Source organism: Balaenoptera musculus, chromosome 17 (genome assembly GCF_009873245.2).
Source record: "Balaenoptera musculus isolate JJ_BM4_2016_0621 chromosome 17, mBalMus1.pri.v3, whole genome shotgun sequence".
Classification (NCBI taxonomy): domain Eukaryota; kingdom Metazoa; phylum Chordata; class Mammalia; order Artiodactyla; family Balaenopteridae; genus Balaenoptera; species Balaenoptera musculus.
In genome coordinates, this window is record NC_045801.1 from 36981894 (window position 1) to 37007356 (window position 25463).

Below are 25463 nucleotides of genomic sequence, written 5' to 3' on the forward strand. Positions count from 1 at the left end.
TGGACATATATACACTACCAAATGTAAAACAGATAGCTAGTGGGAAGCAGCCGCATAGCACAGGGAGATCAGCTCAGTGCTTTGTGACCACCTAGAGGAGTGGGATAGGGAGGGTGGGAGGGAGGGAGACACAAGAGGGAAGAGATATGGGAACATATGTATATGTATAACTGATTCACTTTGTTATAAAGCAGAAACTAACACACCATTGTAAAGCAATTATACTCCAATAAAGATGTTAAAAAAATTTTTTTTATTGAAGTATGGTTGATTTACAATATTATGTAAGTTTCAGGTGTACAGCACAGCGATTCAGTTATTTACATATATTCTTTTTCAGATTCTTTTCCCTTATAGGTTATTACATAATGGTGAGTATAGTTCCCTGTGTTATACAGTAGGTTCTTGTTGGTTATCTATTTTATACAGAGTAGTGTGCATATGTTAATTCCCAGCCTCCTAATTTATCCCTCCCCCCACCCCCCTTCGGAAACAATAAGTTTTTTTAAAAATAAATTTATTTGTTTATTATTTATTTCTGGCTGCATTGGGTCTTCGTTGCTGTGCACGGGCTTTCTCTAGTTGCAGCAAGCGGGGGCTACTCTTCGTTGCGGTGCGCGGGCTTCTCATTGTGGTGGCTTCTCTTGTTGCAGAGCATGGGCTCTAGGCACACGGGCTTCAGTAGCTGTGGCACGTGGGCTCAGTAGTTGTGGCTCGTGAGCTCTAGAGCACAGCCTCAGTAGTTGTGGCACACGGGCTCAGTAGTTGTGGCTCATAGGCTCTAGAGCGCAGGCTCAGTAGTTGTGGCGCATGGGCTTAGTTGCTCCACGGCATGTGGGATCTTTCCGGACCAGGGCTCGAACCCGCGTCCCCTGCATTGGCAGGCGGATTCTTAAGCACTGCGCTGAAGTCCCAAGTTTGTTTTAATTAAAAAAAAAAAAACTCACCACACTTAACTTCTCCAACCAGAACATAAGGACAAAACATTCCTCTCGAGTTAGGGGTGAAAAGTGTTTATAAAATCATGGATGTTTGTGAGTGTTGTGAAAGAAGAAGGGATGTGTGTAGGGAACGGAGCCTTACTATTAAGGATAACTCGAGTTAGGAAGTTATCTTTTAAAATATTACTACTAGAAATCTCTATATACATCAAAGTTAAGATGGCTAAAATCTCAAATAAAGTCTATAAATTCATAATCACGAAAAAAGGTACCTCTCATAAGGTTACAATATGTTTTCTTTTGTACTTTTTATATATACCATAAATAAGTTATTCCTGACAGCTACAGAAAGGACATATTGCATGCAAAACGACCGCAAAATAAAAGTCCGGTATGAACAAACCATTACATGTCTCTGGCTTGATTCTGTGGTTGCTATTTGCATAATTGGTAATTGGTAATTGGAGTAACTTGCGTGCAGGAACAACCACAGAACAGAGTCTTCTGTGACTTGTGTTTATCTAAGTTATCTCTCTTAATGACTTGAGAAAAATTCCATTTTGAAGTAAAAGTAAAATATGGGAAAAGAAAAGGTTTTCCAACTTGACTCTCTCATACTTTAACCCTTACTTCTTATCACTTGACAGAGGCCAAGAAGCCATAAAAGAAGGCGATCTTTTCAGTATGATAGATTTCTGCTAGTCTATGGTATAAACATCACATTTCCCCCTAGTAGAAGCTGCATAAGGGAAAAATCTCATCAGTAGTACACTGGGACAACCCATGTGTGATCATAACGTTTGCCCAGTTGTATACAAAATCTAGAAGCCATGAAAAATAAAAGCAAAAACCTAATTTTACGTGTGGTGAGCACTGCAACTATTCTCCTATTTCTCCCGGCACCTGGATGAAGCAAAGAAGGACATTCACATAAATGTAGAATACCTGGTACAGAATCCCTTTTCCCTACAGTTCCCGAAGGGCACTGCCACACTCTGTCTGGGAAACTCTTGTCTAACTATAGCTGGCAGGCTCCAGCACTGGGAGCGGTCGGCAACTGCGGCAGGAGAGAAGGCCAGCAAGATCTGTTTCTGAAGCAGGGATGCGTCCAGCGCTGACTGACTGATGTCAGGCATTAAGTCCCAGCAAGGAAGGGCGCTGGGTTTCACAGCAGGCTGCTCGCCACCTGGGCAAATGCTGAAAGTAGCGCTGTCTGGAACATGAAAATACTGAAGAAAGAAAAGACAGTGCAGAGAGAGCACAGTTACTACAGTCCTACAGAGAAGCTAAACTTTTTAAAGCACAGTTTCTGAGAAACCATAACATATATTCTCAGGAGGTGGCCAGGTGGGGGACATGGGAATATTAGAAATCCTGTTCCCATGAGAAAGCTCTAATGAGACAATTACAAGGAGCAAGAAGAACAGGGTCGGCTTTTCTAGGCATAATGAAACATGATAAAACTGGTGTGATTTCAAAGGCGAGGCAAAGTTCTCAATACCCCCAGGTATTGCAAAGAAAAGGCCATGCCATGTGGTAGCAATGTTGTTTGTTGGGAGGGAGTCCTCCTAGAGAGGTGTGGCTGGCCTGAAAGGGTGGCACCCCGGGGGACCTTGGGCAGAAGAGATCGGAATGAGATACAGAAGGGTAAACTGGGGGCTCAGAAGACAAATTTTTTTGAAGGCTCATCCTGAGGGAGCAGGAAACTCTGATCTCCAACCCTCTGCTGGAATTCCACATGGTTTCTGGCACATTAGAGAGTCTCAGGATTGTAGACATAAAAAGGACCTTTAGAGATAATTTATTTGGCCCTCCTCTTTCACAGCTGAGGAAGCTGCTTCCCAGAGTGCAGATGATTTGTCCAGCATCGCAAAGCCAGTGTGTGGCAAAGCCTAGCCAGAAGCCAGGCTTCCTCCTTCGCCCTTGGCTGTTTCTCCCACTGTCCCAGACAGTCTCCCTGAGAGGGTAGGGATTACCATGTCTTTGAACAATTCCCACACCTGCCCGAAGCAGGGTCAGGGCTGAAAAAGGGGGCCCCCTCAGCTGCAGAAAGAATGGGGGCCTCCCCCTTCTCTCAAGGAGCCCACTGTGATGCTGGTGTTGAGGTGCTGGCAATGCTCCTTTCCCGAGTGCCCAGCCTTTTTACTCGCATTACCTCATTTAACCTTCACCCCAAACCTGCAACGAGTGCAAAATTATGCCCCTCTTCAGATGAGGAAGTGTCAGTGTTGAAAACCCTGACACAATGCCTCAGGAAGCCCTAGGGTGGGGAGAAGCAGGAAAATTATCAGGGCTCATGCTGGTTCTTTCCTCAAATCCTCGCCTACAATGCAATTACTGTTGACCTCTACTACCCACCAGGGTACTTCTGGTCACCTATTTATTTTATCAATACTTCAGCGAACCGAGATGAAATTTTATTATTCTGACATTTTTATAAATACTATAATGCACTGTAGGCTTAGAAGAATAAGACTTTCATCCTAGTGTATTGCTCTAATGTAATTTTTAGGAGCTGAAAGTAAGGGCTAACAATAAATTCAGATGAAAGTAAAGAAAAATAATACTTTTCTATATGATGGTTTCAATAGCGTAAAACAATAGCATACCACTTAGCATATTCTGTTTTCAAATCCTTTTAAAATATCTCCTTACTCTCTTAAAATTAAACTGTTCATCTGAACTGTATAAAGAACTGAATAAAAAAATCCTTCTTGGATTCATTTTCCGCGTATTCTGCCATAGAGACGTTAACATAAATGAGCTGGTACATTTTCACATTTCCTCTCCTCGTGGACACAGAGCTCAGTGCTCCCAGATCTGGGGCTCCGTTGGGGCTGAGCCTTCACACACGGCTCCTCCAGGCACGGTGGCCTGCGAGGCAGATGTTCTTTTCCAGGAGCCTCGGAGCCAGGCCTCAGGCCCGCTTCCCACCGGTGGGGCCTTGTGTTAGTGAGCGCTGGCAGAGAGCGCTGCAGCCTCGGGGCAGACGGGGCCGGCAGCACCCAGCTGCCAGTGGGTCCGGATCTCCTGCTTGGTAGGACGTCTCCTCATTAATTACCTTGGAAGTGCTCACCATGGCATCCATGGTTTTAATGAAAGCAAAAATAAATGAATCTTTACCTATATTCAGTGTTAGCTTTTGATTTGTTCCAGGTTAAAAAAAAGTTCATACTAATTATTATTGATTTATGAAAACTTAGACAAAACAATCATCTGTGAATTGCTTACCTCCTTTCCAGAGTGGGGTCTGGCGATAGATAACTGTGGTTTATAAAATATCTGATACGGTGTATTATTGATTATTGTAGTCTTGTCTTCAACCTGAATAATTTGTATGCCTTGCTGTACCATGGAGGAAATGCAGAACTGGCATAACTGCAGGACAATTGAGGAAAGAGTAATTTTAAAAATATTATATGGGTGTTGTATGAAAGGAGAGAAGGTTAGCACTCCCCTTGACAAGGATGGAAGAGGCACATAAGGTTAAGGCACTGCCACCTACTCGTGGCATCTAACCACTGTTTTTTTGTTTATTCTGCCCAATCTTTAGAGTATTTTGACTCACCAATCATGTATTTCATCAATTAATTAATGAAAATATTAACAACTTCTAAACAACAGAACATAATACATAAATTCAAATTAAATCTGATACTTAAGTGGGTGCTTCCAAAGGGAGAAAAATATATTATATGGCATATAAAAACCTCTTGATTATTTTTAAAAGTCATTTTATCCATTGGTTTGCCCAGGACAGTATCAATTTTATCTTCTGTTCCAGAGGATTTAGTAGCGTTCCCTTTCAGTCTCAAAACTGTCTTGGTCCCCAAAAAGGGTCACTATTTACTCTTCAACAGGGTGCTTTAGCAAACCGGTTACTTTTCCTGCTATTGTATAGTGACAGAGACTTGTTTTCAAGCTATTAAACCAATTCCCTCACAAAATATTTATTTATAAAGCACTTATACATAAACAGATGCCACTTATCCTTTTCAACATAAAGAACTCAATCCGGCATTCCCCTTCTCCTCCTCATGCTCATCCTAGCAGCTATCTCACTGAATGTGTACCTGCACCAAGGGGAGTTCTGAGAACTTAAATAATGATGACGATGATGAAGAAAATAGTAACAGCTGACCCTCATATATTGCTTTCTTGTGCTCCACCTGTTGAAAGTACTTTATGCATATTAATTCACAGAATGCTCACTACACCCACATGGGGTAGCTACTATATTATCCCCATTTTACAGAAGAGAAAAAACAAGGCACAAAGAGGTAAGCAACTTGCCCAAGGTCACAAAGATAAAGAGGGTCTAAGGGCTGGAATTAGAAACCATGCAGACTGGCTCCCCGGTGCTGCTCTTAACCATGGAGTGTATCATCTCATCGTCCTATCACGTTGTATGAGGAACTGAAGCTCAGAGAAGATATTACTTGCCTAAAGATATCCATCTAGCAAGTGGTAATGTCAAGACAGAAGTTCTCAGAGTGTGGTCTGGGAACCCTTGGAGGAGATGGTCTTTGAGATTCTTTCAGGGGGGCCCAAGGTCAAAACTAATTTTAAAATAATAATAAGGTGCTATTTGTCTTTTTCACTCTAATTTTCACAGGAGCGTACAGTGGAGTTTTCCAGAGGCTATATGACATATGATGTCATCATGCTCATGGCTAATGAAATGTATGTTTGTGAATTCTTGTGTTTAAAATTTTCTCTGTTTTAATTTCTAATTTGATAAATATCAAATAGATATAATCCACATAAACAAAAGGTTTCTGGAGGTCCTCGGTATTTTTTAAGAGTGTAAAGGGGTCCAAAGACTAAAAAGTTTGAGAATCACTACTAGAGAATAATGAGATATAAATATAATAATATTATATTTTCCAACAGTTCATTCATTCCTTCACTAACATTTATTCGCACTTGCTGTGGCCACTTTGCGAGGTGCTGGAGGTACTAGGTGTTTGACTGCATATCATAACTTTTTTTCCAGGTTTTGACGGTAGTTCTCAACTTACAACTATTCAACTTTGGGTGATTCACGCTTACAGCTCTTTGCCGTTTACACCCGTGTTACAGTATTTTGGCCGGCAGAGCATAAACATGTGTTGCCCAGACAACTTTGAGGAAATGGATACCAGCCTTGAATACTGAAGACCTACTACTTTGTATCAGAGAAATTTATTTTTAAAAAGTCACCAAATGACCCTAACTTTTCTCAAGAGGCTCTTTGAAGATGCCTGTCAAAATCTAGCTTCTCCCCAGAGAAAGGTCATTCTGAATTATACTACTCTGATGAAGCATCCCTTCTTTTTCAGATTTGGGACAGCTAAAATAACGAAGATATCATTAAGGACAGCATGAGATTTCTACACGGTACACTATGATACTGACTTCATACATACAGTTTAATGGGATTTGTTACTATATTATTCAGCTTAACTGGTTCTCATATACTACTTTAGAAAAGATTCATGTTGAAAAGCACATACCACTTATATTTAGTTAAATAACTTTTGTTTTCTTTTTTTGTATTCATCTTCATAAACATGGGTACCAGTCCGCTGTTCGATAATACAACTCCGCAGGATGTTGCTCAGGATGCCCTTTCCAGAAATATAGCCTTTGCTGCAGGAGCCTTTGTCCTTTCACCCAATACTCAGAATGTTAGCAGCTCTGCCTCCCGCTCTAAAACAAGGAGGCCAAGTACAACTTGTGGATATTTTGGAATAAGTTCACTTTTTTCCCCTACATACAATAAATCAAGTGACTGCTGAGTGTTCTGAAATAGAGTGGTTATTGGATAAACTATGTGACACAGCTTTTATCACTAGTAAAGGAAAAAAAAAAAACGACTGTAAAACAGAGAGGTCTAAGAAATCACGTTACACTGTTAAAAATTGTTTGGAACAAGTAATACCAAAAAGGGATGAAAAAAGAAAAGGGTAGACTCATTTTAAACAGGTTGAGGGGATGGCATGCTATCCCCCAAGCCACACAGACTTTTATCGACTTTGATCCTACCTTCTGATGTCCTGGGAAAGCACCGAGTCTTATTTCGGCAGCAACAAACCCTTCTTCGTCCAATGACACAACTTCACCATTACCTCCATCTTTCCACTTTGGAGATGTCAGGTTATGGACCAGTTTAATTGCTACTGACTTGTGCACAGTGTTTGTATTTGCCCAGTATATTCCAATTTGAAAAGCTTCCTGGAAAAGTAATGCCTCAATTATAAAGTATTTTTCTTAAGTTTGATATTTTTACCTCAATTCGTAGGAATTTTTTATATTATGTACTAGGCCTACTTAGGCAACCAAATCCCTTTTTTTTGTAATGGCAACATACATTTTATTTTAGTTCCCAGTGCTTTCTCTGAATCACAATGGAATTCATATTTATGGAAGGAGGGAAAAAAACATCAATCTAAACTGTGACTACCCTATATACCAAAGGCTTAAAAACTGAAGGTTTCATTTCATTTGACAAAAGAATAATATGCAACACTACGTACATGTAGGTCAACATTCCAATTCCTTAAGGTAACATCATATGATTGTTTAAAAAAAAAAAAGGAAAAATGCAATTGAGTAAAGATGTTTATAAACCGGAGTTCAAAAAAAAAAAAGAAAAAAAAAGGACTCTCAAATTATTCCCTATCAGGAAAACATTTTATTTAGAAATTCCTTGTACTCTATTTTCTTACAGATTTATGTGCCTTCTTGAACTGGGCTAGCCTTATCAAGAAAGTTCTCCTGTAATGGAATATAAAATCTTCCTATGAAATTCTGTTTTACAATTAAGTTTTTCTTCCCTTGTTATTAATGATTCTATGCTGTTATCACTAATGGGGGGCATCCATGATTATGGACAGGCAAGTCCACTTATAAAGGAAAAGGGGCCTTGACAAAAATAGCTGTTCAGAAATCTTTAATTCTTATCCATCTTGCACATCTCTGAGAGTTTCTGTAAGAATCACAAAAATATCTAGGGGGTGGGTTAGCAGAGAATATGGCTCTATGTTCTTAACATATCCTGAGTAGGCAAATCCTAATACTTGTCAAACATCCTATATGCAATGGAAATGAGAATGTAACTAGTACAAGTTATCAAATTTAATGATAACTCAAGCATGAATACTGCTGATGGGGAAAAAAAAAAAAAAGACATCTGAGATGTCTTTGAATATCAAAGAACATTCCATACCCCTTACATATGCGTCTAGGAGGACAGTTTTCCACAACTGATTGATTCTGTTAAGAACATAAATGCAACCTCAGAATAAAAGCTGGTTGTTGAAAGGAAAGAATTCCTATTAGTTTAAAGAAAAAAGTTATAGTACCTGAAAATTAGGAGGGATAATAATTTTGCCAGCAGGAACCTGTAGAACAATCTTCTCTCCCTCAAACAGCCAGAGGTCCCACTTGGACTGATTGATGAGCAGGGCCCAGGGTAGCAGCTCTATCAACAAGGTCCTCACATATGGCTTCCAGGCTGACAGCTTCACTCGCATTGGGCTGTCCCACTGGCTCAGCTGCTCATTCCTGTGCCAAATACCACATCCAAGAGACTCAATGAAACATGATGACTTCAGGATTCATGAAATGTGTTTAAGGATTCCAGACACACAATGCTCCTGTATGACACCTCTTCACACCAGAGTCATGCAATGCTAAATTTGCATCCAGGAGAAAGAAACTTTTCATGCAATTATGTTCGAGATTAAGAATGAAGCAATCTACAGAATACATCTACTAGGTGATAAAAGGTCAGAAGCTGACAGATACGTGCAAACATCTTCTGTTTTAAAATGTTTTTATGGTATCTAAGATTTTTGTGAATGGTCATTTATTTCTTAATATTGAGAAGTGTTTGTAGAAAAAGACTGCTAGAGAACATTACCTGTCAGAGTCCTTTTTATTATAGGGCCATGTGGGTTGAAGGGACTTTTCTGGCCCATAGAATTCGTCAAGGGTCTGAGTAACTGTGCCTCCGGGGTGTATCTTAGTGGCTATTTGCTTAATGAGGGATGTTGAGATGGGAACAGCACAATGTGAAGGATCATCTTCTTCTCTAGGAAATGGAAAGAAAACACAAGAATGATTATCAGATGTATTACAAACCAATATTTTTTTTGGTGAGAGTGAGTCAATTTTTTGGTGCTTTAGGGATGATGACACAGTTTGGGGAATTATCTGGGCCGTGGCCTTTCCTCCCCAGTGCTTGGGTGGAGATCTCTTGTTCCTCTACAGAAATCATGTGTCAATTAAATTTTCTGATCATCCCTCTTATTTATATCTAAAGGGGCTGAATTTTATCTTAAACTGTAGAAGAGAATAAGAGAATACTAGGCAGGGCAATTTAAAAATAACATTCTCATAAGATAAGAAATCATACAAAAAACTCTATCCTCCCTTACCCCCTCAGTAGGACAAAGTTACTTTTCTACTGAATCTCTCTTAAGAAAATGTAAGGATTTTCCCAGCACCTTGCTTGAAATGTTAGGTGATGTACAAGGTCAGGTTCTATGTTTTGCAGTGGTTTTTCCTGTCCTTTTCCTGGAATAATTTGTGTTTCACTCAATCCCAGACTTCTTTTCTCCAAATGTATGATAATGGGGTCTGGAAGATGACTCCTCATGATAAAAAGAGGGCTGAACACAATCTATAAAAATAAAAGGACAGAACAACTTTCATATTTGCTTTGTTGCAGTATTCCAGCTGTTTGACGCTGAAACAAACTTGTAATAAATCTCTTCCCTGGGTCACTCTGACCTTAATTTATTTCAGAACAGGAAAGGTCAGAGTCATATGCCATATTTTAGGATTAGAAAGCACTTACCATTCGTTGTTGCACTTGAGAGCTGGGTTCTAAAGTCAAAACTGTGCACCAGACATAAATAATAGAACTGTTTGAAGATGGCACCTGCACATGAGATAGAAAACGGTTCTATTAAATACTAAACAGTTTACTAATTAATCAAAATAAGGCACAGATATAATATCCATTTGGAGGATACAAAAAGTTTAAAGTTACAGAAAAAAGCCGTTTAAAAACAAAGAATAAGCAAAAACAGACTTCATTATGGCATAAAGTGAATGTGCAGTGAGTCAATGGGGCCAATTCTTTCCATAAAGATGAAGGGATTTGTATGTGGAGAGACTGATATAAGAGCGAGTGGGAGAACAAAAGAGAGGATTTGTCCTTTATGGGAATGAAAGTGATGATGGTGGAGATTGAGAAAGAGATAAAAAAAGTAGCAGATCATCATAAAGCTTCTCAAGTGGGGAGGACACCCTTTATTCCCTCCCGTCCCTCCAAAGCCCTTGTGCATCAGAATCTTTTTCAAGATATAAATCATCTCCATCTGGGAGGGGTAGAGTCTTGGCTATGAGAACTACTGGAACTGATACAAACGTGTTGTCGCGGGATGGGGACAAAAAAGTTTGAGAAATAATATTCAAAGCCTTTTTATATTATTTCAGGCCTCCCCTCTTCTGTATATAGCATTTATTAATAAATTAAGTGCTGTACTGAATAAAGAACATAACGAGAAATTTCAAATTTTAAAGCTGCTCTATTCTGGATTGTACTACTTCTCATACCTGAATGACAACACTATACTCAGGGGTCTTGGATTCCAGACACACGTCTCTTGACCAATCTTCATCTCCTTTGGCCTTCACACACAACTCGGTCAGTTCGCTGTCTTCTAGTATGTACGAAGGCAATTTCTGTTTGGCTGTGAGGCAGTCAAAATGTTCTCGAACCACAGCTTGTCCATCTTGACCAATGTAATGCTGAACGACTTTTAGTTCTATGCTTTGAGACAAGTAACTACAGATAATCTGTCTTCCACAGATGATAATCTGAAAGACAATCAATCAATCCATCCATCAATAAGACTTCATCAATTGGAAATACAGGGAAACCTTGGAGATACTGCAGGTTTGGTTCCAGATCAACACAATATAGCAAATATTGCAACAAAGGGAGTCAGATGAATTTTTTGGTTTCCCAGTGCATATGAAGGTTATGTTTACACTATACTGTAATCTATTAAGTATTCAAAGCATTATGTCTAAAAACATTTAAATATCTTCACTAAAAAATTTTGTTTTGCTAAAAAATGCTAACCATCATCTGAGTCTTCGGCGAGTTGTAATCTTTTTGCAATAGTAACTTCAAAGGTCACTGATCACAGATCACCGTAACAAAAATAATAATAAATGAAAACGTTTGAAATATTGTGAGAACTAGCAAAATGTGACACAGAGACACGAAGCAAGCCAATGCTGTTGGATTGCTTGATGCAAGTTTGTGGGTTGCCACAAACTTTCAACTGATGAACATGTAGTATCTGCAAAACTCAATAGAGCAAAGCACAATAAAACAAGGTATGCCTTGTTCAGACAGAGTAAACTATGCTGATTTTAATGGAAAGAAAATGAAATCGTTAGCTTATTTAGAGAGTACAAGAAGAAGAAGAGGCTTCCAAGAAGAGAAGGGACTTTGCTTTGGTCATGTTGAGTTTGCAGTATTCAAAGGACAGACATGTAGGCAGGATCCATGCCCAGCTACAGATGCTGGTCATGTGCTTGAGAGTGAAGGTGGGATTGGAGATGGAAGACTTGTGAAATTAAAGCCTCACAAATGTGTGCGGACAGGAAGACAGTTTACCTGGAAAAGAGGGTGGAGGCTCAAACCCAGTAACTGACCAAGACTTCAGGTACAGACTCAGGGTGAGAAGCCAGAGAAGGGACGGAGGAGTGTCAGGAGAAAGCAGGGCTGCTGAAGCCACGAGAGAAGAGACTGACTGGAGGTGGTGGTCGATGGTATCAAACAATGTAGCAGTCAGAAAGGAAGGGGATTGGAAACAAGACTTCAGCTCTCATAGCTGAGATGACAATTGTGATCAATTTATTCCCTGAGGCTGATTTCCAAGGGTTTATTGCACTCTTATGCAATACGAAATCTCTGTATAAACTGATAATACAAACAACTTTTAACTCAGAAGCCTAATTATATTTTATCTTACTCAGGTTTTTCTTACAGCGTAGAAGCATTATCTTTATAAAACACACAGAATTATCCATTAAACCCATGTATTATTTAACTTTTCATCCAGCTAAGAGTATAGTTCAGAGCAGGCATTAAGAAATGTCTCTTAAATTGGTGGAAATTGAAAAGATAACACAAAATTTACTCCTATGCAGTGAATACTTTTAGAAAGCAAATCCTGTGTAATATGAATTTTCACCATGATTGAGGAAGATAGGACTGTCACATACTGTTTTCCTTATTCGTAATATTTTTCCAGGTTATAAAATATATGCTAAGTAATACATGTATAGCATGTATGTCTAAGGATATGATGGTTAATTTTATGTGTCAACTTGAATGGGCCATGGGGTGCACAGATATTTTACTCAAACATTACTCTGGGTGTGTCTGTGAAGGTGTTTCTAGATGAGACTAACATTTGAATTGGTAGACTGACTAAAGCAGACTGCTCTTCTGAACGTGGGTGGGCCTTATCATATCAACTGAAGACCTGAAAGAACAAAGAGCCTGAGTAAGAGGGAACTCCTCCTGCCTCACTGCTTGAGCTGGACACTGGTCTTTTCCAGCCTTTGGACTGGAACTACACATCAGCTCTTCTGGTGTTCCAACTTGCAGATGGCAGATCTTAGGGCTTCTCGGCCTCCATAATCGTGTGAGCCAATTTATAATAAATCTCTCCCTCCCTTTCTCTATGTACATATATATACATATACATGTATATGTGTGTGTGTACACACATACACCCTACTGGTTCTGGTTTTTTTTTTTTTGGAGAACCGTGACTAATACAAAGTATTTTCACAAATTATCTTTTATTCTCACAGCAACTGTTCCTGGTGAATTTAAGGTTCCTGCTTTGTCGCAGAAGAATTTGGAGATGAAGTGATAGGTAAGAAGTGGACTTATTTAGAGAGAAACACACTCACAGACAGAGTGTGGGCCATCTCTGAAGGCGAGAGAGCTTCAAAATGTGGTGTGGTTAGTTTTTATAGGCTGGGTAATTTCACAGGCTAATGAGTGGGAGGATTATTCCAACTGTTTTGGGGAAGGGGTGGGGATTTCCAGGAATTGGGCCACCGCCCACTTTTTGACCTTTTATGGTTGGCCTCAGAACTGTCATGGTGCTTGTAGGTGTGTCATTTAGCACACTAACGTATCACAATGAGTTGTATAATGAGGCTCAAGGTCTACTAGAAGTCGAATCTTCTGCCATCTTGGACCCAGTCGGTTCTAACCAGTCTTTGTCATGTCCTATGGCTATGTCATTCTTTTAAAGGTTGTGCCCTGCCCCCTTCCCTCCTGTTTCACAACCACATAAAACAGGCGCTACAATGACTCCTCATCTTAACAAGGAAAAAAAGAGAAGCACAGAGATGTTGAATAACTTTTCTGATGTTACCCAGATGGTCTGGCCCAGAGTCTGTGTTGATCACCATCCTGACTGTCTGTATCTCATAAAATTAATACCTACTAATTAAGAAAACAGAAACAACATAAAGAGAATAAAGGTTGCCCATCACAAGGTAAATGTGGCAGAAACCAGTGGTTCCATTCCAAATAGCTGGTCCCTCCTTTTCCTTTGCTGTTAAAATCACTGATTTGGTCTAGGTCTCAAAAAGCAGCACAGTACTCAGGGAAGGTGGACACCTCCCATGACCCCCATTGGCTGTATCACAGTTGGTACAAGCTAATCGTGGTAATTCCATTACCTCTTTGCTAATGATTAGTTTAGGGGTGAACATGGAGCTCTGTTTTGGCGAACAATATAAAAAGGGAAGGCTGCTAAAAGGTTCTGGGAAAGATTTTACTCTTTGATAATAAGGGAGACAATTTGAGAAGGGAAAACTCTCCTTTTTTTTTCTGCCATGGAGGATGTTAGGAGAGGATATAACTTTTGCAGCCATCTTGAGGTCAGGAAGGCAAATTCAAGAGGACGGCAGAGAAGCAGATAACAGTACTGAGTTGCTTAATTAACTAACCGACATCGAGTCTGCCTTCTTCCTTTTTGTTATGTGAGATAATAAACATAAAATAGGAACAATAATAGTATCTGCCTCATTAGCTTGCTATGAAGACTAAAAATCCTATTTTGTAACTTCAGGCTGAAAGCATCCTAATTGATACATTTTCCTATGTCATTAGGAGTACTTTGTAACTATCATTTTAAACAAAACTATTATTTACACAAAAAAATGTGAACAACTTATGAACTATTATTTACCCCAAGCAAATCTGCTAGATTGACAGACCAAAAATTAAAGTCACCGTTGTTTCAACTTGCATTATTCGAATAGTGAGGTTTAGCATTTTCTTAAACATTTATTTTCCAACTATCTACTCCTTTGAATTTTCTTTAGAAGGAACACATCTGTAAAAACCAAGCTATGCTTAACTGTTACATTTCCCCTAGATACTCTGGACATTATAATCTTTTAAAACAATATTTTCAAAATAACAAACATGGAAGTCCACTGAACTATGAGTTCTAAACTAGCACACAAGATTTTCTCTAGCATATGTAGGCTAGACACTCATGATAAGCCTTATGACGCCATAGCATTGCCCAACTTTGAATAAACAATAGAAAGCTCTGAGGCGGTATTTAACTCTGTTCTTATTCCGATGTGTCCAGGCCTGGCAACGTGTGCTCACTGCTCTTGTTTCAGAACCTTTGGGCCCCATGAGATTTAGGAGAGAATTTGGCTGTCTCTCACAGAAACCACAGAAATCTCCGCAACCATCTGGGACTCGCTTTGTTTAAAGACAAAGATCCTCTTGGTGGGTTTTTATAGTTTCATTTTGAACCAAAAAGCCTGTTAAATAGGCTTTCAAATTTGATAAAAAGAAAACCCTTAAAAGTGGCCAGGGAGGGAAAGCTACTTAGATGAAGGAAAATCCAAAATGGCTGCCGCTTGGCGTGGTGCGCTCTCACCGCTGCTCCCTCGCAGGGTTCAGTGAGAGCCGTGCCTGCTTTTCTTCAAAGTGGCAACACTTACAGTGCCGTTATTTTGAAAATTATGGTTAGAATTTCAAGATTAATTTATCAGTTGAAGACAGCTACTTAATTTTTTTTAATGTAGGGTTTCTCTTTAATACACATTTCCAGGTTTCACACTAATTCCCCTCTTTCCCCAAAGCCACAAAGATGTGTATTGAAGATTTCCACATATGATTTTACTTAGCAGGTTTCAGAACTCTTATTAGATCAGTGCCAAGAAGAATAGCGATATTAAAGAATAACTCCAGAGCACCAGATGCACTGGAAAATGATATCTTAACCATGATTAAAAGTGTATGTATAAAGATACAAATATATATACATACACTCATGTGTACATTTAGGTTTTTAGAGTAGTAAAGCTTTCCTCAATGAAGGGATGGAAAACACGGAAGCAAATACATGTGCGTGAGTAGTTGTATAATGTACAAAGTCCCTGAGAAATTTTATGTGTGGTCAGTTTTCACTGAACTGGGGAAATGAGAGGGGTACAGGAAAGGCAGGGTACAGGTAACCAAACGTCATTGTTCAGGCAAGCTTTAGCCAATTATCCATTGTCCAGTGGTGTATTAATGCAGTTAAGGTACATCAGGGAGCTGCACACACCCTCCTCCCCAAATGGGGCTTCATAATTAGGCAGCTGCGGTTTACTGCAAATTTCCAGGCCCAGGTGGGGTAGAAGGAAAGAAGCGAAGATGTGAGGGAGGCAGGAATCCATGAAGTTCTTCTGGAAGCCTGGTTCCTATCTTCCTAACTTGGCCAACTGAGGAAATCCTGTCTCTGACGTACTTTAACTAGCGCTAATCTGAATGTTAGTTAATCTACCCTGACCATAAAAAAAAAATCCAATTTAAAAAGAAATAATACATTTTTGTGTGTGTGTGTGTGTGTGTGTGTGAGAGAGAGAGAGACAGAGAAAGAGAGACAGACAGACAGAGAGGGGGAGAGAGAGAGAGAGGGAGGGAGAGAGGGGAAAGGCAGAAAAACACTGACTAGAAAGGTTTTTTACAATGTTGATGCATGCAACAGTTGGTTTGAGGTTGGCATGGTGGTCTGCTGAACCTCGTATTACCTGGGTTCAGTATAACCCACTTTCCATTTGCTTCATTCTAGGTTAAACGAATTGCTGTTTCTGTGTTCTAATTTTCCCTGCTCTGCTAAGTTTTTAAAAAAATTTTATTTATTTATTTATTTTATACGGCGGGTTCTTATTAGTTATCTATTTTATACATATTAGTGTACACATGTCAATTCCAATCTCCCAATTCATCCCACCACCGCCCCCCCCCACCCCCTGCCGATGCTTTCCCCCCTTGGTGTCCATACTCTGCTAAGTTTTTTTAATGGCCCCAATATAGAGCTCAATCTCATTTGATGATGACAAGAAATGCTACAACTCAAAATATAAGTTATATGTGTATGTACCTTCCATGATAGTGGGAATGTAAAATGGACTTTCCCAGTTCCTGTGGGAGAAGAAGACACTTCCTCTCAAAAAGGTAAATGCGATGCAAGGGCTGGTTATGCTTCCATTATCGCTCTCCAAAGAATCCTTTCCTGTTTGGCTAGATTTGACTTTTTTTTAAAAGAGTATTTATTATAAATGAGGTAGAAGCAGAGAAAAGTGTGAGAGGCATTCCCCGCAGAAAAGGATTATTAACATTTACCAGTACAAATAACATTTGGAAAAGTTCTGAAATGTGACTTGGCACCAGATGTCTTAAAATCTGTATATTTGACATTAACAGAGAGAGTGATTAAAAGAACTCCTTAAACTTTCAATGTATGGAAATTTTTTTTAGTTCTGATTTGAACCCCTCATAAATATTTAAGATTTTAAAAATGCTAATGGTTTGAAAAACTCAGGAAATCAGCAGAAGTTTTAGAACAAATATATATTTAATTATTTAAAAGATTAGTGTAGCCCCAACAAGACTCTGGTAAGACAAAACGATGAATTTTGTCTAAGGAATAAAGTACATCTTTTTAATTTGGGAATGTGCATCAAGCACCACAAAAACATTCATATCCTTTGCGCAGGTAATTAAATTTTATAGCAATTTATTTTAAGGACAGACTCAGAAATTTGGACATATATTTATACACAAATTAACTTGGAAATTAACTAAATGTCCAACAACAAGGAAATGTCTACATGGGGTTTGATATACCATATGGTAAATCACTATGCAACCATTAAAGGGATAACTTCAGGAATTTTAAATAACATGAGAAAATAAGCATTATATAATGTTAAGGGAAAAAAACAAGTTGAAAAACTGTAATTACAATCAGAGTTCAAGTTGGTTAAAAAATTTCTGCATAGAAAAATAGAGTAGAAAAAATACACCAAATTAATAATAGAATATATTTTTTGGTTGGTAGATTTATGGGTAATTTTAGTTTTCTTCATTAGGCTTTTCTGTGTTTCCAGATATACTTTATAATAGTTAATATAAAAATAACACTGTGAACTAGTACTTATTGGGTGCTTTCTTTTACAAAAGGAATATGAAGCATAGAAAGGTTAAGAAACGTGCCTAAGGTCATATAGGTAATAAGTACTAGGACTGAGAAATCTTTTCCAATCAGAAAAAAGTAGGTAAAGTTTTGTGAGAATTAAAAAAAATAATGTGTTTTACATGACCAACTTTTTGGGCTTATGATATACTGTTGCAATAGTATCTGCTCAGGTACATTGTATGTATTAATTTATCCCTGAAATTTAATATCATTTCGTGAAAGTAGATAAATCTATGGCAAGAATGAGGCATTAACATAGCAACACAAAAAAGTCCAACCAGCATCACTCATGCCTGGGAATATTTCATTATTGTAATTGTAACTAAAATTTATTGGATTATGACAATGGGCCAGGCACTGTTGTAAGCACTGTACATATAGAAACTCATTTAATTCTCATACTTAGTTCATGAGGGAAGGCACTATTATTACTATTCCCATTTTAGAAAAGTGATTCACAAAGGTTAGATAACTTGCTGATGATCACGCAGCTAGCAAGGTTGCCTGTGATCTTAACTACCAAGGACATTCCTTGAAAAGATTTCTCCACGGAAGGACCCTGCCTTTCCACTGACTGGTAAATGTTCTAGCATCCACATGCCAAAGACTTGAATGAACTGGGAAACTTCAGACCAGAGCTATGGTGGTCAAAGCACCTGAGAACTTGTTAGAAATACAAATTATCATGCTATACCCAAGACCTGTTGAATCTGGAACTCTGGGGGTGGGACCCAGCAATCTGTATTTTAAGAAGCCCTCCAGGGGATTATGATATACACTCAAGTTTGAAAACCACTAGCCTAGAGGGAAAGAAACTAAGGGGAAATATTCTACCTCCTCTCATGTTTTTGGAGGGCTGTAACATAGAGGAGAGGTAACAAGTTGTGTGCTTTTTGCGTATGCCTCACAAGTTCTGAGGAATGGTAAAAACTGGCTGAATGGTGACAGATTTTGGCTCAAAATTAGGAAAGAATTTCATTAACTGCTGGAAGTAACCAACAATGGGAAGGGCTGATGTGTGAGAGAATGAGACTCTCATTGTTTGGAGTATTCAAACAGATGCTGTATGACCTTTTCTCAGGCATGCTGGTGAATGGGAAGGTAGACAAGGCATTCTTGAGAGACCATGAGTGACAGAATCAGAAAACCAGTGTGTATTGGGCAGATATTTGTTGAGAGCATATCCATGTAAGAGAGCTCTAAGGGCAGATAGGAGTGACACTTCTGGTTCTTATGACTTTCCAGCTCAAAGCCCACACTAGCCACACTGGTCCCCTCATGAGTCCTTGGGTAAGACACATTTGTCCCATATTTGTATCTTTATTTATCCTATACTGCTGACTTGGAATGCCCTCTCTTAATCTAAATTTGACATGTTTTGTAAAGCCCAGCTCAAGTCAAATCTTCTTAGTGAAACCTCTAAATTCCTTTCACACTTACTGTCAGTCGTACACATTGTTGGGTTTACATAAATTTACATTTTATGAGCAAAGATTGTGTTACATACTTAGTGTCTTTCATTTTTCTCTGTTCTACAGGGGGCAATCAACAAATACTTGGAGGAATGGTCAGTTGACTGGGAAGACTCTTCCATGCTTCTTGTCTGAGACTCCTCTGCTATAGGTTTCTTTTCACTTCTGTTGCCCACCATAATGAGAACATGAAGTCCAGCTCCCTGATTAGGTGCAGGCCAAGAATGTATATGGTATAGGTCCTACTGTTCACCTCACCAGTTGCTTCCTGCCTGCCCTTGGCATACAGCAATGGAGTAGCCCCAGGTGCTCAATATGGAAAGCTCCCTTTTTCCTTTTCTAGGGACTGAGTGCTGTCTCTATCACGTCCTCAGTTCACATAAGCTCTGGATAGACTGTTACAATCCAGATGCAGATGTATATGTTAAAACTCTTATGACAAATCCAGTTATTATGTGTGCAGTGAAGCCAGTTTTCAGATTTTAATACTTCCTTTTTTTCTTTCTACTCTTGTCATATGCTCCATGCTTGAAAAACATCTTTTAAAAACCACATTTTCACATCTTAAGAACACAAAAAAGTGTCAGATACTTTTTTTTCCCCTTTGCAGTCTTAGAACTTCAAAAACAGCCAAAAGGAAGTTTTATAAAATATATAAAAATATGTGCTGAGAGCTGAAGTTTTATATGCCAAGAGTTAGACTGCAGTGAATTTTTACTGCAGTTAATATTAACTCCTAGGAAAAGAAAGCTTGCTGGAGACCCAGGCCCACTCTGTCATGGGAGAGAATCACGACACTTGAGCACAGGTTATTCTTACATGTATGAGAATCAACTCCTGGTTATCCACTGTTGGATTATCCAGAGTCCCCACCATCCTTGACTTCTTTTCCTTCTCAGTAAAGACGCTTTGGCCATTTCACAGCTCATTAGCACCTCCACCAGAAGGTAGGTGGTGACAGGGAGAAGAGGTGAAATGAAAATCAGTAAAGTTTACTGCTCGTTAGCAGCTCTTGTAAAAGACGTGGGACAAGGGGTATGAAGCCACCATCATCATCAGGAACATCAACAAGCACTTATTAAGTGCTCGTGTGCATGGTAGGAGTAGGCATAACTGGGCATGGCAGTGTGATTTTTTTTTTTATTGATATTTTCATTTCTTTAAGTTTCCCTTCCATTAATTACATCAAATGATCAAGAGTTGTCTGGGCCATGAACACAAAGAAACTTACCTGTTTTTGTACTCCACTGAGTTGCTGAACCTTGATGATCAGTGAAGCAGTTCGACCCTTGTACTGAATAGTTCTAATAAAAGTCCCAGCATGGTCCACACTGAAGGGCTCTGACCAACGCCAATTGCCCCAGCCTTCAATACAGATGTGTAACAGCTGGAGAGAAAAACAACACTCGTCATAATGCCAAAAGTGCCAACAAAAACTAGCCCTAAAATGAAAGTCTCATTGCTGGAAAACCTTCCTATCTGTAATATTTAGCATCTGTTTTCTTTCTAACCTGCATTATTCATCCACTTCCAGCTTATTCAACCAGGCTAAGAATAGCAAATATGCCACATAGAGTCAATGTGGTTTTCCAGATCACATTTTAAACCTTCTTAAAAATAACTGTCCTATCAAATGGTAAAAGGCCTGTTGAACATTTGAGGAAAGACCATTTCATTCATCTGGAGGACAAGAAGGCTGAAATGTGAGATCAAAGAATCGTGGTCTTGGCTGATAGTTTATTCCTTCTTCTGGCTAGACAGTAATTAAAGCTAAATTTGGTTTGTAGCATTATTTTTGACCCTAAATTGCCATTCCTTATTTTTTCTTTTGATTAAGAACAAAACAGCAATTTGAAGATGCAGTTCATTTAATACAGTCTACTTATGAGATCACTTATATCAAATTAGAAATACCTTTAACATTTTGAATGTGTGAGAAAATGTCTCTGTTCTACTTTTTTCTCGCATGTATTTATTGTTAACTTTTACCAGTTGAGTCTCCTGATCCACATTCATATTTATTCATGTAGCATTGCCACTTTTGGTAATATTTAGATTTCTTTCATGGTCATCAAATATTTTCTATCTCTACTCCTACCCACTAACTGCAATTAAGTATTCCAAACTTAATTCCACTAACTGAACAAGTATTCTAAAACAACAATAATGACTGCTTCTTTAGGATACATATTTAAATGAAAATAAACAATGTTCTATATGATTACTAAGTATAAGGGAATAAAACTGACATTTTAGGAAAAAGATTTAGATGATACACAAACTTAATATTTTCCTTCATATAATATATAGTTTTTTAAAAGAGCTAACCAAAGGCTAATCACATGAAACATTTTCCAAATTAACAGAATGAATAAAACTTTGAAAATATTATGTAAGAGCTATCATAATAGGCTCTTAAAATAAATACATTAAGGACTTACATGGGAATTGCCATAACAATAAAAGTTTTTTGATGGAAACATTATTTTTTAGTTTTAGCTTTGGGAGGAACCCTTATAACGTGCTTAAATTTGAAAATTTCCCAAGGTCACTGGTCATCACAATGTGATTTTTTTGGTGGAAAACTGAGAGGGTTTTTTTGTTTTTAAATATCTTAAAATATTAAAAAAAACTCTCCTATCTCATCTCCCTGCTTTTAATATGGCCCCACTCCAGTTCGTCCTCCATACCATCGCCAGTGATCTTGTGAAATCAAAAGGCTACCATTCAGATGACTTCTAAAAAAGAAGTCTAACAGCTTAAAAAAAAAAAAAAATTCCTGGACAGCAAATAAAATACCTTTAGGGAAAATGTGATTTTATATACATTCTTCAACATTAAAGTACCAGAGTATCTTTGATGTTTAAATATTAGTTACAGAAAAAAAAAAAAAAAGAAAAACAATAGTGGTGTTTGGAACCATTTCAGTTTTTTGTAGCAGCAATTGGGAATAAAGCTCAGGGTACACACAAAACTAAAAGAAACAAAGAAAGTTGTTTTCTTTGGAGAGACTAGTAGCTGGAAATGACAAAAAAATAATGAGGTAAGGTACTTAAGGTCAAGCTCAGCTGTATTTTTCTTGAAAATTCCACAGCCTCTAAAGAAAGTTTTAATATACACAATGTAATTTTAATTGAGGAGTGTTCACATTTGCATCTGAGCTCAGTTTTAGGTAGCTCACTCTGTGTACACAGCTTTTAATGACTGAATGTCACCAAGGAGTATGCTGGCAGGTTTCGCTTGGCAGCTATTTGTTCTCAAAATTTTGGCACATATATTTTCTTTGAATTATGAAAATTCAGATACATTTGGAATTAGTTCACACAGAAAAGTTAAGTGGGAGAAAAACATGACGCTTCTCCCCACACGCATGACCAATAGAATATTTGTAATGTTTGGCTTACAGTTAAAAAGCATCTAAATATCATTGGCAATTATATATATATAATTTAATAGGAAAGGAATGACATTCTTTGGAGAGAAAATCTACAAAAAGGAATTCAGGAGGCCTAGTGGTACTTTAGTCCTCCTTCCCATGGTGTAAGTGATTTGGGCACTAGACAGGGGTGCTCAGATACGCCTGGACATCAAGTGAGGGTGGGAAGTTCTGTTCCTGTTGGACCAACTCGCTCAATTTCACTGCTATGGGTACTGAAAAGTCTCCATTTAATAACAAATACTCATATGCCTGTTTTTATTTCTATACCGAAGAAACTATAAAATCAGGCATAAAAATGTGAAATTTGTGTTAGACTGCCTAATCCTAATGAGACTTCTTTCTATTATTCATCCAATACAGTTTTATTATTCAGATACTATAAGGAAGGCAATATGCTAAGAACTATAGAGGAAATAAAGAGAAGAGCTTTGGTCTTTGTCCCACAAGGAGCTTAAGATTTTACAGGGAAAATAAGGCATGCATAACTAACCAACAAGAGGCATTATGAGAGAAGTCTAGAGAAGAGAGGGCTTGTTTAGGCTGCTGTGACTGGGAGAGCTTCCTGAAGCATCTGGGTCTCAGAGTTTGGGTAGGATTTCAACTAGTAAGGATGACAGTCATTTCTGGGCCAAGGGGACAATCTGAGAGGTGAAGCCAGAAGGTTTGCTTGGGGCAAAGTTAATAGTCTCAACTGGTTGGAGAAAAGGGAACATGTAAAGAAGAGTTAGGGATAAGGTCAGAGAAGTAGATCTAGATTGTGGCCAACACTGATGATTTACTAAGCTAAGGAATTTGTGCTTTATTCAGGAATTAGCCTTCTGTATAGATGAGCAATGTGTTGAAAGGATGGTGAGAGCAGAGTGTGGAGGTCAGGACAACTGCAACAGAATGAGAAACAGGAGAAAGGAAGCAACGGGCTTAGCAAAATATTACTATCCATTCTGCCTGGAGTCCAAGACATCTTTAATGTTCTCTTATCAATTTGGGAATTTTCTTTCCCTTCTTTTCTATTAAGTTTCCCTTACGGACTCACTTCCTTCACCACCTTTTCCATTCAGGCTTTCACTCTCTGTGGCCTACTTAGCTAGTGTCTAATATTTTCCATTGTGGGAGAAAAAGAGAGTCAAATATGAACCACTCTTGTTTGAACTTTTCAATGGGAACTGAAACTAAGTATAAGGCAGGTTGTACAGTAGCCACACTCAATGGAAGGTCTCAAGGGGCCACATTTATTTTTTTCTAGCAGACCCTCCCACTCCAGGGCTGCACTGGCAGCAAGATTAAATTCCACTGAAGACTCTATGCTCTATGGGAGCATAGAACTTTCCACTCATTTTTTTGAATAAAAAATAAAACTTAAACTGAATTACTGATCAGGGGCTTGGGGATCAGCTCTCAGGACCACCCACAGGTACATCCAAGGGAGAATTCCTGAATCGACAGATTACAGAGGAGAGAAAAACAAGATGAAATCTAGGATAATAGGGTACACCAAGGAAGAGAAACAGAGAGGGGATGGTTAAGAACAATTTTTAAATTGTATCTTAAATATAAATGAAGGTACTAGATACTTTTCTGTGCACTTTACTTCACTATTCATTTTAAAATTGTTATCAAGGTGATTTCTACTTAATCAGAAATTGAAAGTTTGTCTTCAGAGTCACTTGTATATTTTTTGCATTTTACAGTAACTTACTGTACAGTAATATGTAATGTTCTAAAAAGAAACTGAAAATTACGTAACTTCAAAATATTTCTCCAGGGACTTCCCTGGTGGTGCAGTGGTTAAGACTCCGTGCTCCCAATGCAGGGGGCCCGGGTTCAATCCCTGGTCAGGGAAGTAGATCCCACATGCATGCCGCAACTAAGAGTTTGCATGCCACAACTAAGGAGGCTGCGTTTCACACTAAGGAGCCGGCGAGCCACAACTAAGGAGCCCGCCTGCCGCAACTAAGGAGCCCACCTGCCGCAACTAAGACCCGGTGCAACCAAATAAATAAATAAATATTAAAAAAAAAATTTCCCCAATCCATTGTATTCTTTGTAGAAATTTTAGGAGTTCTAAAAACTTAAAGTGAAATGCAAGTGAAATAAGCTACTGTATATATATGTATAAAATAAACATATAGTATATAATGTATATTTATATATATATTAAAGCTTAAGCATCATATTTGTTTTTTAAACTTCTAAACTTATATCTATATCCCAAAAGCCTAGTGCATTGTAGGCATTCAATAAAATATTTGTTGAATAAATGAATCAGGATTATTGAAAAATAACCCAAAGCAGATATTCAAAACTTTTAGTGGCAATATTTGTGCATAAAATAATATCATAAAATGAGAATCAAATCAAAATATTCAGAAACAGTTCCTATTTTGAATGACCTTTCTATACGGGAGGTTTGCTTTATGTGGATAACAATAGTAGATTGAACTATAAATCAGTACAATCCCTCAGATCTATAATTCAGACATTGCAATACTGATACTAAAGCATAAAGCAGAGCCCAAATGATATACTAGATGAGCATCACGAGGGAAAATTAAGTTAAAATATTAAAACATTCTTGTCTATCTAAAATAATATCTGAAAAGCTACAGATCAAATTAAACAGATCAATGTTAAACTGCTTGTTTGGAATGCATAAGTGGAACTGATAGTACATTTCACACCAATAAACTAACACAAAAACAAAATAAAATATGTTGCTCATTATTGCTTTTTTAAAGGCAGTTGAATTTCAGGATGTTCAGAGTATCTGAAATAATGCTGAAAACCAGGTAGAAAAATGTCTAGATAATTGCTAATGCTTGGTGTCACTCTGATTCAATATTGGAACTCTTAGGACCCTATATATCCTTTTACTTCTATAGAGCACAACCTAAAGGAATGATAAAGTAGAAATAAGTCAAATTGAATTATTTTCTAGTGGACAGCTTGGACTCTTTGATGCAGTGTATTTTGGAGGAAAGAGGAGAAAGAAAAAGAAAGCTTTCCAAATCAACCTTTCAGGAGG

At 38.2% G+C, this 25463-nt stretch overlaps 1 protein-coding gene and 1 pseudogene across 1 annotated transcript in view; one reads left to right on the forward strand and one right to left on the reverse strand.

The window, feature by feature from the left end:
- VPS13B (vacuolar protein sorting 13 homolog B) overlaps positions 1-25463 on the reverse strand; it is a 775748-nt gene that overhangs the window by 41860 nt on the left and 708425 nt on the right. The window contains exons 44-52 of the mRNA XM_036830846.1: positions 20234-20389; positions 10551-10814; positions 9787-9870; positions 9434-9609; positions 8848-9018; positions 8288-8489; positions 6969-7157; positions 4173-4319; positions 1887-2170 (exon numbers count right to left, since the gene is read on the reverse strand). Of these exons, the coding sequence (XP_036686741.1) occupies positions 1887-2170; positions 4173-4319; positions 6969-7157; positions 8288-8489; positions 8848-9018; positions 9434-9609; positions 9787-9870; positions 10551-10814; positions 20234-20389 (1673 nt within the window). The remainder of the gene's footprint in view (positions 1-1886; positions 2171-4172; positions 4320-6968; positions 7158-8287; positions 8490-8847; positions 9019-9433; positions 9610-9786; positions 9871-10550; positions 10815-20233; positions 20390-25463) is intronic.
- Positions 4365-4471, forward strand: LOC118883911 (annotated as a pseudogene).